The 17,849-nt window shown below is 43.7% G+C and overlaps 1 protein-coding gene across 1 annotated transcript in view; it reads left to right on the top strand.

Moving 5' to 3' along the window:
- IMMP2L (inner mitochondrial membrane peptidase subunit 2) overlaps positions 1 to 6,699 on the top strand; it is a 690,748-nt gene extending 684,049 nt beyond the window's left edge. The window contains exon 7 of the mRNA XM_023537465.1: positions 6,560 to 6,699. Within this exon, the coding sequence (XP_023393233.1) occupies positions 6,560 to 6,616 (57 nt within the window). The 3' untranslated portion in view covers positions 6,617 to 6,699. The remainder of the gene's footprint in view (positions 1 to 6,559) is intronic.
- Positions 6,700 to 17,849: the final 11,150 nt, after the last annotated feature.

Here is a 17,849-nt window from a genome sequence, read left to right as displayed (position 1 = left end):
GCACAATCAGAATCATTATCACTAAAGATAGGACTGTTTCTGGAGGAGAGAAGAAAACTCACCGTCAACATGTTTTAAGGAAACTGAATGGCGAGTTTGTTAATGGTCACGGCCCGTGGGAGGGGAGGGCTGCGGGCGAGCTGGCCCCGTCTGCTCACACAGCACCGCGTCAAGCAGCCCACTCTGATGGGTGCTCCCTGCAGAGCTGGACTTCTTAAGATGTTTCGATATTTGACATTTCTTTTTAGTGTTGGTGAGCAGCTGTCCTATAAATTTGTTTCCTTTAATGTACATCTTGGGAGAAAGACATGTAAGTACTTAATTCTTTCTGTGAGTGGTTTCATATTGGGGTTTTAGTGTGATTTCTCCCCCACCACCGCCGTGAATGTTCTGAAGAGTTAAGTCTCTGTGGGCAGAAGTCTGTGTCTGGAATTTTCTTGGTGGCTTGCCTGACGGATACCAGCTCTGTCAGTCTTCAGGGTGTCTAGCAGGCCATCTGTGTGTGCAGGCATCGGGGATCTCACGTGGGTGGCATAGACACAGGCGTGCCACACACAGGTTACCACTCTTAATGTCTTGACATATTTTTATTCGAGTTTAGGTATTGTGCCCAGGGTTCTTTGAGAATCAAAGGATTGGCCCATGGTGCTTAGAGCTTCCACTTATCTGAACCATTGTACAATTGAACATTACGTTGGAACTGGCTTGCCAGCTGTGAATTCATCAGATGAAAATCGAGCCCTTGTTAAAAGTAATACTATTACAATAGTGCCACTGTTTACCCATTTGCTAGGGCCAAAAATCTAGGAGTCATTCTCGATTGCTCTCATTATCTTGTACATAGACTATCAAGCCCGTTCAGCTCTGCTTTCCAAATATATCCTGTATCTGACTACCATGGGAACCCTCCGCCATTGCTGTCACAGTTCAAGCGCCACCATGTCCCGCCTGTCCGACTGACTGCAGAGGCCGCTGGACTAGTCTGCCTAACGGTTCTCGCCCTGCTCTTCGTACGGTCCATTTTCCACAGACATACAGAATTACATTTTTTAAATGCCAATCAGCTCACATGACTGGCCTTCAATTTCTTCCTGTCGGTCTTTGCCTTAGCCTCTAAGGACCTGCATGATCAGGCCTTTGACTTCCTGATCCGAATCAGTCTACCCCATATGCACCCTGTCCTGGTCACGGGACCACAAGTCCATCTACTTCTGGTCCAGGGCCTTTGCGTTTGGTCTTTCCTCTGCTGGAAATGGCCTTTAACGACAAGCGGTGTTTATCGTGTTCCTGCCGTCACTAGGGCCTCTTCTCTCCTGGTGATGACGGTTTTCAATAAGACAAAGATTTTGTCCTCGGGAAGCTTTCATCCTGTAGGAGAGAGACAGACAATAAGCAAAAACCCAAATGTGTGATAATTCAGGTGACGGTCAGTCGGTAAGAATAGAGAATGCTGGTTATAGGTAAATGTGCTATTTTATGTGAACTGTTTGGCAAAGGCCTCTCCAGCAAGGTGACTCCTGAGCAGAGACACGAGGGAAATGAGTGAGCGACCACATGGGTGTTTAGGGGAAGCCGATCTCAGGCAGAGGGAACAGCAAGGCCCTGAGGGGCATGTGGCAGGTGCTTTTAGGGAAGAGAGAGGAGGCCAGGTACCTGATTGTGACAAGCAAGGCAGAGAGAGTGGCCGGAGAATAAGGCCAGCAGGGTGGGGGGCCCACAAGGACATAGCTTTTAGAGCCACATCACAAAGAAAACCACCAGAGGGTTTACTCATTGAAGTGACACGATCTTACTTCAGTTTTAGAAATGTATTCTTCTGTGAGAGGGGAAGTAGAGGCAAGACTAGTCAGGAGGCTCCTGCTGTGGTCCAGACGAGAGAGTGTGATGTACGTCAGGGGTCCTGGGTGCATTTCAGGGGCAGAGCTAGATTCCCCAGGGTTTACTGATAGATCGAAGGTGCGTATGAGGGAAAGGAAGAACTTGAAGGCTACTCCAAGGGTTTGGGCCTGAGCAGCCGGTAAATCCATTTCAGTTACTATTGTCACATTAAACTTAGAGGCACACGATATCGGTATCATTTTACTCACAGGTTTGGTGGGTCCAGCAGGGAGCCCTTGTCTGTTCCACGATATCTGGATCCTCAGTTGGAAAGATTCAAAGCCTTGAGTCGACTCACTTGTGGGGAGCTGGAATGACCTGCAGTGTCTTCACTGACATGCTAGCAGTTGATGCTAGCTTTTGGTTAGGGCCTCAGCTTTGTCATTAGCTAGAACACTTACCTGTGGCCTCTCTAAGTAGCCCCTCTGTGTGGGCCAGTCTAGGCTTCCACACAGCAGAGCCACTAAGTTCCAAGAGTGAGTACCCCAAGAGAGCCAAGTGGAATCGCATGGAATTTTCCCCATCTAGTCTTTGAAATCACATAACGCCACTTCCTCCATAGTCTAATGGACAGGGCAGTCCCAAAGGTACACCCAGAGTACAGGGAGAAGGCACAGACAGACACATTGCCACTCAAGGGAAGGTGTGTCCGGTCACGTTGCAGGAAGTGCATGTGGGAGAGAAGATGCTGTGGCAGCCACCCAGGGAAGACAGAGTCTGCCCCGTCGGGGAGACTGTGGGAGTAGCAGGTGTGCGTGGGGTGCATAATTAACAAGTAGATTTGCGGCATCTTATCTGTGATATTAGGCAATTAAGTGGAGGTGACAGAGAGCAGTTGAGTATCGGATCCGGAGAGGATCCGTTCTGCAGATGCATGTGGAGGCCACCTGTCTGTTTAAGGTCACAGCCTGGGCGAGGCAGAACCAGTGTCGCTAGGGAAGGCGGAAGGTGTAAGGACTGAGGCGGTTCACGAACAAACCGGAGGAAGAGAAGACGGTATAGACAGCTATTTTGAGGACTTTGACTGTAAAGAGAAATGGATGCATGGGATGGTTTTTAGAGACGTACGTCAGGTCAGAAATAAAATAAACTGTATTTATATTTATTTGATGGAAGGTGTTAGAACGCGTATGCTAGTGAGGAAAAGGGTAGAAAATGGAGTGACTAGCGATGGAGAGGAGACACGTGCAGGAGCCAAGTCCTGGAGCCGGCAGCGCGATCGCTGTTTGCTTGGTTCTCTTCCTTACCTCGTCCAGGTGCCTGTTCCAACATCCCAGCCTCGGAGAAACGTGCTCCAACTACTGCCCACTTCTCCGAACCCGCCTTCTCGTCTTCGTGGCAGCCGCCGTTAGAAATTTGTTCGTTTGCTGTCTCCCCATCAGAAGGCCGTCTCTGTGAGGGCGAGATTCTCCCCATCTTGTTCACTGAGCTCTTCCTGGCACCTAGAACCTGCCGTGCATGGGGTCTTCCGAAAAATGTTTCCGGTAAACAGCCGATCGCAGAATGAATGGAAGAGTGCATATTCCTATATGAATTTTGGGGGGTTTTGGCTTAGCACCTTTCAAGATCATTTTACAAATATAAGTAATCCAAGTGTGATTTGGACATCCTCTTCCAATGAGGGACTTCTGGGGGTGAAAGTGGGACCTAAAGGGAAAACACTGTGGTGGCTCTCATACCGCCTGGTACTAAGTCCATTCCTAGCAACCTGTCAACTTCCGGACGTGAATCTTCAGTTGACAGACTCCCTCGGTAAGAAACTGGTATAAAGCAAGTGCGTATGCCCTTCCCCAGCCTCCAAAGCTCACTCAGAACAGCGGCTCGGTCACTCGGCAGAGGAGAGTGAGAAGGTCCAGAGAGGAAAGCTCTAAACTTATTGCAAGATTCTTAGAAAAATACCTGTCCATCCTCTAACTCATCTCACCTGTTAGGAAGGTGTGCATGAGCACACGTTGTTGCTTCATGGGGCGGGGGAGGAGAGAAGGGGGCGGTGAGGAATGAGGGGGGTGGAAGGGTAGGGGAGGGGGTATTGGGACACCACGAATTAATGCCAACGAAGCATTAACTTCACGTAAAGACCCTGTAAGGTACCATTACCACGGTGACTATGACAAATGCGAACATCCACTTGACTTGCCTCTCATAAGTCCTTATTGATTTGTCGTGTCAAATAATATTGTGTTTTCTCACACATTTTTTTCTCGTCGCTGCTTTAGAGTAGGAAGGCAACTTCACAGCAAGGAAAGGGTACTATCGTGGTGGAATATTATGCTACGTAGCCTAAGTTTCTTTTATCTGATGAGCATTCCAGATTCAACTATCGACTTACAAGGCAGTGTTATTTTTCACTACGTAATGGTTTTGGCCTTGGGTGTTGGGAAGAAAAGCCTGATTAAAAGGAAGCCTGCATGCTAATTCCCAGCATGCCTTTTGGCAGCTTCTTCATTTCACTTAGAGGTGGGAGCAGGTGGTGTCATTTAGAATTAAATGCATCATGTGTCAGTTGGCAGGAAAATAGCATTCGGTGATGAACTATCTCTGCGATGAATCTCATTAATTGTTCACCAATTTGTGGTAACTTTGTTTATATTTGCATACTGTCATATGAGTACAATGAGGTGTCAAACATTTGGATTATACTTAGTGTTAAGTTTAACTTCGAGCCATAAAAGGCCTTTCATAGAGCAGCATGGAAGGGCTGGTATGGGTGTGAGTGCCCATCCACCTTCTGTTTCATTTCCCGCATTTTCCAATGAAATAATAGCAATTTCACAAAACTGTGGCCCAGCTTAAGCCCATCGTATTTCGTATTTTGTATTTCGTATTTAGCATTTCGTATTTGAACGCTCATGTGTTTCCAGAGGCATGATACTCCTGCAGATTATAATGCTTTCCTAGCATTTAAATGTCTTTAAATGTCAAAGGGCAACTGAAAAATCCATCTCATGTTTTTTTATTGAAAGACATATATTTAGATTCAAGTCACCATGTTTGATATTTGATAGAGTTTATTAGAAAAATAACTCTAGAAAGATTAGCCTAAATTTTTTCTTTGTACATGGCTGTTTTTATCATGGAATATTTGAGCAAATAACTTATGTTAGCTAAAGATATTATTTATAGTTAATATGCAAAAATATGGCAATATTTTTAATAAATATTCTCTTTCTGAATTCATCCTTTTTACCTGTGGAAGGACTAGCATCTGTTCTATAGCAAGGCCTGCTCTGCCTTAAGATAGGTTGTCCTTTCAAGGAACCTGAAGTATCTTTGAAAAAGTACATATAAACATGTGGGGGAGAAAAAGAAATATCAATGTACAGTTGACAAATTACGTGGAACAAACAAGTGTTATTTTAGATCAAAGACGTTTTGGTGCAGTATTTTCCATATTAAAGGTTTTTACTGATAATAAGTATACAGTGATGTAGCATACGGGTCAGGGAAAATAGCGCCACGGTAAAATAAAGCCTGCTTGGTTTACAATGATTTTGTGTTGAGAAATGCGCGTTCCTATGATTGGGGACCAAGGTGTCACCATGACAAGATGACTATAATAGAGGGTCCAGGCATTGATTCTGTCTTTGCTTTACCTCTTCACACCATGTGGCCTTAAAGAAGGTCACCTATTTTCTGATTCTATTTCTAATAATAAAATGGGAAGCTGCATGGAGAATTTCATGCCTTAGGGCCTATTTTTGTTCTTCCAACTCTTGGTATAGTCCCAATACTAAAAGAGATCCCTGGGTTTTCCGCCAACGTAGAGGCCAAGGACATCTGATTTCAGTCAATTGGAACCATTTCTGAGCCCAGCCACGCTGATGCTAAGTCATCACCAACAGAATTAGAAATGTTTAATAAGAATTTGTACTATTGAAAACAACAATTATAAAATGATGACAAGTGGGAGATTATATTGATACACATTTTTAAAATATCAAAAGCCTTTTTTCAAGGAGATGGTATTTTACTGGTCAAAACAACGTTTTCATTTTTAATCTATTTTTACTAATACATTTTGGTAAAAGGAACGTCAGACATGACTGAACATTCTGACTTCTCATTACCTGTTATTTTAACACCAACATTTACTTATCATCGCTGAATCGAATCCTCTGAAAAGAACATACGTGAAATTAATGACCTATTATAACTGACTAACTGACTTTATTTCTGATTAAATAGAATTCAATTTCATGTTTTAGAAAATATATTATAAATGTTTCTTGTGTCTTATTTAAAAAGTATTATGATTTTATGTAACTCGGAAATATAATTACAATTTTAAAGCTTCTATCAGTGATTTCCAGTAGGGAAATAGACACGTGTGAGCACACACGCTAAGCTTGAGGTTAGAAAGCTTTGGCTTCTGGCTTTGCTTTTTATACCTGTATGGCCTTAAGAGAATAATTCCATTTGGCTGACCTCAATTTGGAAAACAGTAAGAGCTACCTCGCAGGGTTCTTGTAAGAAGTCATCAGGTGACACGTATGCAACCACGTAAACAGCAAAGCGACATTTAATTATAAGAAAAAATATCAGCCTCTACAAATTAAAGTATTGCAATAAAATTTCAGCTGGGGATTTTGTTTGTTTGTTTGTTTGTTTGCATAATTTCCTTTTGATGAGCCAGCCCATGGTTGATTTTTTAGAGCTGTTTACTTTTCTTCATCTAAATTAGGAGTTGGCCAATAACAGTCCACAAGCCGAATCCAGCCTGCCACCTCTTTCACAGTGAAGTGAACTTGGAACACAGCCATGCTCATTCGCACATTGTCTATGATTTCTTTCCTGGCGTTATGACAGGCGAATACTTGCAACAGAGACGATGCGGCCCTCGAAATCTAAAATATTTATATCTGGCTCTTTACTGGAAAAGTTGACTGACCTCTGATGTAAAAGATTGTTTTTCGCTGCATCAGGATTAATAAAGAATAGCGAAAATTTTATTTTCTGTTATTCCAAAAGTTGAATTCTGTTATTCGAGATTACATGGGACAAAGTATGATTCAGCGAAGTCAGTTAGCTACATCCTTCAGTTCGAGACTTTTGCCTTGATTCCTCTCTTGGGACATGAGCGGGGCACGTGGCCCATTACGTCTTCAGATGAGACCTGAAGAATAAATTGGAGTTAACTAGAAAAAAAGAAGGGAAAAAATACAGCCTGGGCAGAGAACGTACTAAGACCGGGTGGTGGGAAGGAGCAAAATGAATATCAGAAACTAAGAGAAAATGGGGAAAAGCAGAAGGATGGGGCTGGGCGAGGGTAAGCTCTACAGCAGCGTGTCCAACAGAAACAGAACACGAGCCACGCAGATAATTTCAGTTTTTGTTAGCCACGTGGACAAGTGAAAGGACGTGAAATTAGTTTTCATACTGTTTTATTTACCACCCCCAAAAATCATTTCAACATGTAATCAATCTTAAAAACTAGTGAGATATTCTACTCTGTTTTTCATACTGTCTTTAAAATCCGGTGTATACGTTATAGTCAGGGCACGGCCGGATGCAGATAGCATTTCAGGTGTCCGATGGCCACGCGGTAAGTGGCCACCGTGTCAGATGATGCGGTTCTAGAGCATGGTTCTCCACCCCGGTGGGACTTAAAGCAATCTGGCTGTCCAGCCCCACCCTGGACTGATTAGAGCAGAATCTGAGGGCGGGGCCCAGGCATCAGGGTTTCTGCTGCTGCTGCCGCTTAAGCTTTCAGGTGATTTTAACCTGCAGCCATGTATGAGAACCGCTTTGTGGACTGAGGACCTTGTCAAGTTTTGCTTTAATCCTAGAACACTAATACACATTTAAAGAGTTTTAAACAGGGATATGGCATGGATTTAAAATGGATTTACACTTTTTTAAAGATCACACTGGTGAAATCACAAGAACAGATTAGAGGGAAATAAAGCAGGTATAAATGCTGCCGGATTCGTTAGGTCAGGGGTTGCCAACTCCTGGGCGGTGGACAGGTGGAAGTCCGTGGCCTGTTGGGAACCGGGCCGCACAGCAGGAGGTGAGCGGTGGGCGAGTGAAGCTGCATCTGTATCTGCAGCTGCTCCCCAGCGCTGGCATCACCGCCTCAGCTCCGCCTCAGATCATCAGGCGTTGGATTCTCATAGGAGCACCGGTCCCTGGTGGCGAAAAGGTTGAGGCCCGCTTTTTAAGGTGTTTTTGGCAGGAGCCCAGTTCAGAGGTGATGGAATCGGGAGTTATTTAGAGGATGAAAAGTCTTGATTTCAGATCGGATGCGGAGCAGGAGGGGAGAGATACCGTTCAGTGTGATGGAGCATGAGGCATGAAGATACGAAATTCACAGGATTTTTAAAAAGATACACACACAAGTGTTTACATTTCATACGTTTTGAACCTGTGCATCCAAGTACTTAAAACTGTAAATAAGATCTTTCCATTGCTGAAAAAGCCCACAGATTTTGCTGGTGAGTACTTAATTCATGAATTGTAACCCTGAAGTCATTTAAGAATCGTGCCACTGAAGAGGCGTATTTCTTGTTTTAGTCTGGTTCCCTGAAGTCATCCAAGGGAAAGGCAATTTGGACAGTGATTCTTTTGTCCTTGGACTCAGGACTTATTAAGGGACTTGTCAGTAGATATTTACTTGTTCCAGAGTTAGAGCAGGTTACAGTTCTCCCTGTTCCCATCCTGGCCCCAATGTCCCCAAGGCTTCCCAATCTAGCCTGTGTCAGCCTCTGAGGAAAAAGCACGATTATCGCTTATTTATTCCTCTTTCATTACTTGATCCTACACACTGAAATCCAGTTATTTAATTATCTTCCCTGGGGCTTCTGGGTGTGGTCTTTTCAGGGTCTTTTCTGTTTTTTCTATACCTCTTTCATTTGAACCTCTTTATTATCCTGAAAATACCACCTGGCTGTTTTTTTCCTATCCCGGGCAGGTGATCGTTTTGTATAAGGCTGAAGATTTAATGCAAATGCAACACTAAACCACGAATTTCCAGAGAATCTAGAAATTGCTCTGAAGCAAATTCATATAGAGATATCTACCCTAGTGCCTAGCACATTAAGTGCCTGTGAGCTTAAGTTTTGGGTTTATATGGATGTACACAGAACTTGCTTATATATATATATATTTTTTTAATTGAAGGGATTGAATATGTGCCAATAAATGTATGTATCTTAAAGGGAATGCTGTGTCAAAACCATGTTAAAAAATAGTTTTCACAGGATTTGTATAGTTCACACAGGTGCTTTCCATCTGTACCCACCCCACCCCCACACACCCCCGGTTGCATTAACACATCTAAGCAAACAGCATATTGTCAGAAAAGGAAGCTGTCAAATTCTAAATGCTAATGTGGAGGCTCCTGAAATTGTCAGTCACGTGGTTTAGACTCTTATCCCGCTTGATTTTTTTTTTCTCTCCAGTTAATTCTAATATAAACCAGTCACGTGAATGGTCTGTCTTTGAAAATATAATCTTCCCGAAGGTTGGAATTGTACCCTGTCCACTTTAGGCTTAAAATATATTTTCAGTCATAAATTATAAGTCCAATGTATGTCTCAGAATCTCCCTTTTGTGTATGTGTGGATTCAAAGGCCAGACGTGGCCCAGGAGTCAAGTTGAAGCTCAAGGGAGCTGAACCCTCCCTGCCCTGGGTCAGGTCAGACCTCTTCTGGGGGCTCGCGAGGCTGACTGGCTAAGTTCATCATCTCATTCTTTCCACCCACAACTACATTAGATAGAAACCGGGGTGACAAGCTAATCTTTGCCTACTTCACATTCAAAGGAAAAGGTTGTAAACGAATCGAATAAAATGATTACTCTTTTTTATTAGAAAAGAGAATTTGATTTCTAGTGCCTATTAATTTTTCAAAGCAGTCGAAGGGCTACATAGCATATCACCTTGGATATATAATTATAATGAAACTTTACATGTGCTTTTGTTATTAAAATAAGTATAATTAGGTAGGCCGACTTCCCTTATAATTATCTCTTTTAAATTTTATTTCAGGCACAGGCTATTGTTAATATTTTATATGGGTCTGTTTTATTTTGGATGAAGATTTTTGACAATTCATAACATGTTGTCAGATAAGTTCCATTTATATCTTGCCTAAATTATATTCGAATGTGGAAAATGAATATTTTAGTTTATTTTAGGAACATATTCTGCACATAGGTTTCTTGGAATAAATTATAAAATATCTTTATCTTAGAAATAATATGTTGAATCAGTATTTGATATTGATAACTAATAATGCCATCATGACAAATTAAAATTCTGTAATTTATCATTTGCCATTTTGAATTTGGGATTAAGAGAAAACAACGTATTTAATTCATTTCAAAATGATCTGAAACACCTAGTAATGTACAGAGATTAAATTTACAATATGTAGAATAAGATACGTTCTGCCACGCTGAGAATTTTTACTCAGCACGGTGAATATAGATGTTCTACGTTATTGGAGAAAAGGAAGTAGCACATTTCTTCAACTGCTAATTTAATAAATGGGTGATCCCTGAAGCACAAGGTCAAATACATTACTGAGGAAAATGTACCTACTTTTTGGTTTGCCCTGTCTTAACGTCGAATATGGCGTGTATAATAAAAGCCTCTTCAGTGATCTATGAGTGCTTATAAAATGATGACCAACAATTATCTTTACGTTTTGCGAGGTTAACAAGGGGTACACATATATAAAGTTCCAACTTCGAACATCTTAGTCTCCTAAGGAAAAGCCTGCATTAGCAGGTGACAAGCCCACACTGGTGGAGCTACTGTCTCATGCTTTTTCTAAATCAGGGGACGGAGAATGCAGACAGAGCGGTGCTGGGACTCACAGGGAGGAGGGTGGCCCTCTGACCTTAGGCCCCGAGGAACCCTCTGAGTGTTTGGCGAAAGTACCTTTCTTCGTTGTACACGCCTGAGTTTGGTATGTAAAAGCCTCATTTAAATGCAGATATGACTGAAGGTGAGACTTCTAGGTTTTGTAATCAGCTGATTCTTTCTCAGGAATTAATTGACTCCTAATTAAGGACAAAGCACAGCGGGAATGGAACACAGAGCTGGCAGCCCAGGGACGGGACAGTGGCAGTGGGGAGAGGGGCTGGGAGGGGGAGGCAGGCTGAGCGCTGGAAGATGAGATGAGATGTGGGAGGGGTCCAAAATAGTAGAATTGCAGGGAGTCTGCAAGGTTAGCCATGACTATGCTCTTGATGCCCACATGGTAGCTGGTTCTACACCATTTGCAGAGATGAGGACGCTGGGAAAATTTTTTTTTTTTTTTTAGGACTATTCTTTTGCCGATGGTGGATTCTCAATTCTCTTTTCAGCACTGGCATAAACCATGACATTTGATTTTTAAAAACACTTAACAAATACCCTTTTTCCATCCACTAGATAGAGAAATAATCCAGAGAGTCAGCTTCTAATTCAATTACAGGAATTGAACAGGGCACTTCATTTCATGAATACCAATTTGGATCAGCCTTGTTTCTGAGCTCCGGTGGAAGGCACTCGAACTATAACGAAGTAGAAAAGTGAACGAGGAGATCTTAGCGCTCCCTCGGGGGAGTCTTACGTAGGCCACCCAGATAAATAACTCGTGTGTCAAAGACGACTTTAGAGACGGTGCAAAAACTCGAAAAATATGATCTGACTTTAATTAGCATTAGCAGATGTGTTCTCGATAATAGTCATGCTCAAAAGCTTGTAGGAAATGTCATTTTGTGTATTTTCTTTATAGCCAACCTGCAGTTAAAAACCAACCAACCAACCTCAAAATCCGGCTCTGCCACTAAGTTTCTTGGTGGAAAGTTCCTCTCCTCCTGTGTGCGTAGTAAGAAGAGTTAGTAATCACTGCTAACAGCTCTTTCCGACAGTTCCTGAGTAGGACCCTGCCAGGAAAAGAAAGAACCATCAGCTCGTTTAGGTCACTTGTGTGATGTTTATCTAATCTCCGGTGGAATATTCCGCGGCGTCCTACAGCTGTGAGAGGTGACAATACACCTGTGAAATGGTTTCTCCTGCCGCACAAGTGGAGCAGCTGGGAAGTGATAGATGAGCCATCAGGCTGTTCCCAGAAAAGCCACTGGGTGTGAATTAGAGATCATTTTGCGACACACGCTGTTCAGAGTTCGGTAAGTAGCTACACGCATGAGCACATGGCCCAAAATACCCAAGAGCCAGAACCAAGAGCCAGAAGCACCGCGCTCCGCCCGCCACGCCCCTTTCCTTTCCAGGTGGCGCGGGCTTGGTGGTGGTGGCGGAGGGAGAGCTGGGCGTGGACGTTCAGTTGAGGACCGTCCTGAGTGGGCTTTGTCCCCACCGTAGCGTATTGGTGGTAACTTACTGTCTCCGTCAGGCGTGGAAGACGTTTGAGTAAAAAGATAAGTCATTCCGTTCATTGCACGTAAAAGTAACTTCAATGTTTTGTTTGTTTGTTTGCGTTTTGCATATAGCAATAACTCTAAGGCTATATGCTATAAAACCTGTCCCTTCGCGTCTGACTTGTATATCAAACTGATGCAAAATAAAATGACTCTCCGAGCTAGTGTGTGCCAGCTGGTGCCTGGCTCATGGAAGCCAGTAATTAACATTTTCAGGAATTGTGTGAGTGGTCGTTATAACCCGGGCATCATTAACAGTAAAATAATGTAAACTTACCAATTAATTAGAGTGAAAAGTGGAGGCAACCAATCCTCAGGACCTCACTTTCTAATTATCTGACTCAATTTCACTGTCGTATAAGGTAGACGCCATGGTACCCTGCTGAGCATCTCTTCCCAGCTCCACGCCCAGCGAGTTCCCGTTGGTAGCTTGCAATGGGCCTCGCGAAGTGTCTGCACCGTGCAAGTGGAAAGACCCTGCGAATCCGCCTCCGCCCACCCCCGAGAGCTGGTTGTTGGGCATTTTTCAGCACAGCACTTCTCGTAGCTTTGTTGGAAAATGGTGGTTAGATGCTGTGACCATTCTTGGCAAGGGGCAGCGCGTCTCAAACACGCTGGTGGTTTTCACAGGGCCCGTGTTCCAGTCCCGGCCTGGGCTTAGCTCACACTTACCCCAAACCGTAGTTTCTTTGATGCTCCACCCTCCCCAGGCCCTGACCCTCTCAATAAGATTCTTTCGTCCAAGTTACTTATTTCACACATAAAATTTGGGAATCACCGTCATAAAGCTTTCTAAATTATGGAAGAAGCGAAAAGAATTTTGCTTCGCTCTGTTTTAGGTTTTCGTGTCATATCCAATACTCTGATAACAGCAATGCTAAAGCAATAAGAATACATTCACCCACTAACCTACAACAGAAGTGAATGGGGATTAACGTGCGCGTGCAGAGAGAGCATCGTCATCTCTACAACCCCGACGCTGCTTCCAGCATACAGCACGGATACTAAGCAGACGTTTCTCAAAGTCAACATTATGGATTGTACAATGTCTATTTGCTATATAAATTTTTAAAACGCTGTTTTCTTTAAGATCCACACATACTCACACGTGTGAAAACACCCACCAAATATCAAATCTATTTTTCTTTTTGACCCACAAAACCTTCCAGACTCTGTCTATTAGGTTTCTCCACTGGAAAACTTTTATATGACAAAATATTTTTCCAATCGTACGTTTTTGCCTTCATTGGGGAGTTCTGAAGCCAGATGTTCATCTCAGTAAAGTTGACATATTCTCATCTTCTTCCTCTTACTCCAGCACTGTCTTGAAAACTGCCAAGAAGTTTTAAGTGTGGGTGTGTTTCAGTAAAAAGGAACTCACTGCTGTCCATCAGTTAGAAAATGTTAGGTTTCCTTTTTTGGTTGAGCAGAACAATAAATGACAAACAAGCCCGTCTTAGAACAGGAGAGACTTTTTTTCAGCAACTTAAAATTAAAATAATAGTTTTAAAATAAAAGGCTGTATCTATAACCACCAAACTATATCTTTTTTGACACTTTATTTGGTATTAAGATTACTCTTTCATTCGTGACTGTCAACATGGAAGTTTTAATATACTGGATCTGTAAGCCACCACTATAACAGATCCTGAGAATAACACATATTGTAGCAAAAAATAATGCAGAATGACATTTCTGCCAAACATATTTATAGATTGAAGCTTATATAACGGGAGACATCCTATTCTAGAAGCCGTGTTCATTCTTTATCTCTGCAGCTTTCTCGGCAGTATTCCTTAATATTATTTGGGGTATAGAATGTTCATATGAAATTAATAATCTAAAGAAACTATTCAATTTATGAGATCTTGTTGGAGCAGCAAATCTAAAATATCTTTTTTTTCCCTCCGAGGAGGAAAATGTAGCGTGGGAAATGTGTTTGAGTGGCAGGTTTGATTGCTCCCAAATTCCCTCAAATAACTGCCTCTTGCTTATGAATATCGCTACAAACCCATTTGCCCCACGCAGGAAACAATGGCACATGTGGTCATCAGAGCTCAGAAGAGTTCCATTTATACATTTATAGCCCGTATCTTCCCAGTGCGGCCCGACCAGGTGATGGTCAGGTGCACCTCCCGAGATGGACTCCTCTGACCGTCGCACAGGGTGTGGAGTCCCATCCAAGAAGCCAAAAGGATGGGCCGATGAACAGAGGGCACGTGGAAAAGGGTGTGAGACATTCACACAGATCTCCGGGCTAAGCCCTCACTGCTTTTTTTTTTTTTTTTTTTTTTTAACCCAAGTTCAACATAGAGCTATTGTTAGACCGACGGCTGCAAATACTAACGGGCACCGCCCTGAAGTTACGCCCGTTCATACTCTAACCTTCAAAGTGTAAAGAAATACACAATCAGTGGGGAAGACATACATTCAAAACAAAACAAAACAAAAGTCAATGCTTTGCAGGATGATAGAATAAATACAGCGCCATCTTCAGTGGGAAGCATAGAGGGAGAAACGGGAAAGCTTGGCCAAGAAGACGGCCCTTGAGCTGAGTGATGGTTCTCAGGCTTTTTGTCAAATAGCAGAAGTTCTAAAAATTGAGGGTAAAATAAAAGTCTTTTCCCCCGTATTAAAATGGAAACAAGTCATAATCTGAATCCCGCCATAATTTTATTAGCACACAGGCACAAAACCAGTCTGTTTTGGGCCTGTGTAGGAACTGCCTGCAGTTAGCTTTAATGACAGCTTACCTCTGAGAGACAACGTTGTTACGGTGGCTGGATGAGGAAGCCCACTGGTGTTCTCAGGTGACAGTGTCCTCCCTTAAATGGGCATAGAGCTAAGAGCAGCTCTTGACCTTGAGTGCTGTTTGGCTGTTGGGCCTGTTGGGTTCTTCCATTCTGCACACGCAGGGGCAGAGATACCTCTACTATCTTTCCAGGAAGGCTCCTCTCTTAAATACCACTCATTTTCAACATTACTCAAGCCAATTAACTCACCCTGTGGCATAGATATACTGGTGATATTTGAAGTGTGACTTAGCCATCCCTCTAGAGTGTGGGGCCCCGATAATGACCTTCAGGTTCTAACTACTTAGGAGGGCAAATTACTGACTAGAGTACTTAGGTGTGCATTGAACTTAGCCGGGGTGTCGGTGAAAGGTGATTTACATATGCACACTCACTGTTTATTATGAAATATTTTTTGTAAATCACAGACAAGTTATTGGCCAAACTCCGACTCTTTTATCTGTTTCGAGGTTTATAAGCTCTTTTCTCCAGAAGTTATTTTTTTCACAGGGGTGTGTGTGTGTGTGTGTGTGCGCGCGCGCGTGCGTGTGCGTGCGTTTTGTTTTCTTAACAACAAGTCGACTTCCTCCCCTGGGTTGAGCGGAACCAGGGTGGCGTGTGAGCAGGGCAGTTTTCCATTTGAGGAGCAGCTGTCATGTCTTTTTTCTGCAGGAGAAAGTTGAGCCCCCTTCGTCTCTGCTGGCTTCTTTACTTTTACTCTACATTTAGCGAACACTGAATATTCTGTTTCCAAGAGAGGAAGAGCGACTCTAGTTAGACGTAGCGAATGCAAAACCTCTTGTTCTTACTCAAGGCTTTCAGTTATTCAGTTATTCAGTTATTCAGTTATTTAGTTATTCAGCTGCCATCAGCATTAGCCTGATCACCCAGAACTCTCCCTTGTGGGCGGCCGACCAGCTAGATGTGTCTCAGAACACCCAGGCTGCGTGTCGTAGGAGCAAGCCTAGCCGTTTTGTTGGGGTAACTGTTCTTATGTCTGTAACTCTTTGGAAATGTAGTCTAAGGAAGACTGTTCTTAACAGCTGTGTGTTGCAAGACAGCCAGCCCGTGGTCAGAGTTCCAAACTCATCCATGGTCTCGTTTCCACCGTCTCAGTTACCCACAGTCAACCGAGGTCAGAAAGCATCACAGGGGGAAGTCCAGAAGTGAGCACCTCATACATTTTCAGTCATGCGCCTTCGCGAGTGTGGTGATGACACACGCATCACGCCCGTCGTCCGGCGTGCGTCCACCCTGGACGTAGAGCGCTATGCAGCATTTTGAGAGAGAGGCCACATTCACGTGACTTATGACAGGAGATTGTTCTAACTGATCTTTTTTTTTTATTAGTGATGTTGTGCATCTCTTACTGTGCCTAATTTATAAATTCACCTTCATCCTAGGTGTGAATGTACGGGGAAGATGGTATAGGCAGGGTTAGGTGCTGCCTGTGGTTTCAGGCATCCACTGAAGGTCTTGGAACATCTTCCCCATGGATCGGGGGTGAGGGAGGGGGGACTGCCCTAATCTGTTTCTGCACCTGACACTTTGATGATTCATTTTTCTCACCTTATACATAGGACCCTGGAAGTAAAGCATTCGATAATATTAGCTGGAGATGCTGGTTCAGAATGTCTTCAGATAAGAGTGATCTCATGAATCATTTTTACTGTTCTCTGAAACACCTGAATTTTCTGTGTGTCTCAGTCAATTAGGAGGTAGATTTAGTTCTCTCTGCTTAAAGCAGTTGCAATGTTATAGCCCCAGGCAGGCTGTGAACGTTTTATCAGCATAGAGACCTTGAAATATTGAAAGGTTCAACATTTCATTTGTTTGAACAGCTGAAAATCTTTGGTTGTCTGGCATATACTGACTAAACTAATAATACTACATTTTCTGCCTGATGGTCTCATATAAGGAACCTTTTTTCAGGTCTTGTTATTTGGAGCGTATGCATTGCCTTGGGAGTATACATACACATATGTATCTACATATATGTACATAGATATATATATATGTGTATAAATGTGTATGCGCGTGTGTATACACACGGGTGTATGCGTGCACACACATGGTGAATTGCTTTCTCAACGTCCCTGTTTGTAATTGTGTTGACGGTAGCACACATTCAGAAGGGCAGAGTCAAACAGACATGAGAATGGCAGATGGCGCTTCTAGCTCTAACTGGAGCTTCTGTCCACACAGTCCAGAAAGCGAGTCCTCTGCGGTGGGTCCCTGGGACACGGTGCCCGAGGCTCCTACCAGTGAGAGCGCGAGGCCCTGCGGTGCGTAGCGTTTGCAGGTGGCTCCAGCAGAGACATCAGGACCAGTTCGGTTCTGTCTCCAGAGGTCCTGACTGTGGAGGGGAAACTGGCCTTGGTGAGCTTTGTCCAAAGCTGGGAATGCGAAAGAGAATGCCCCTCCAGCAGCGCCCCTGGGTGGCAGAGCAGCGTCTTTTCTTTCACGAGAGAAGTCGCCGACCCCGCGCGTCGCACTCAGTGAAGGGGCTCTCGGTGAATTTGTCCCCCTCCCATGTCACGTGAGGCAGTGGAAGTGTGAGCTGCGGAGAATCAGTGTCCGTCTGTCTTAGCGAAGTTGTCTTCAGAGGTCCCGCAGGCAGGAGCTGGTGCCCTGACCGGACATCAGAGCAGGGCGTTTAGGATGAGAAGAGAGAAGGCTGTGCTCTGCATCCCCCGTCCCCCCGTGGGAGGCCTTGTGCCCTTGAGACAGCTCCGAGCTTCTACAGCAACAGCAGTCACCCTTGTCACCCTTCTTAATTGATAGATACAGCCAGTCCCAGGGGAGAGCAAC

The sequence above is a fragment of the Pteropus vampyrus genome, unplaced genomic scaffold (genome assembly GCF_000151845.1).
Source record: "Pteropus vampyrus isolate Shadow unplaced genomic scaffold, Pvam_2.0 Scaffold192, whole genome shotgun sequence".
NCBI classification, from domain to species: Eukaryota; Metazoa; Chordata; class Mammalia; order Chiroptera; family Pteropodidae; genus Pteropus; species Pteropus vampyrus.
Note: the sequence above shows the minus strand (reverse complement) of the source record. Positions and strands in the feature narration are given on the sequence as shown.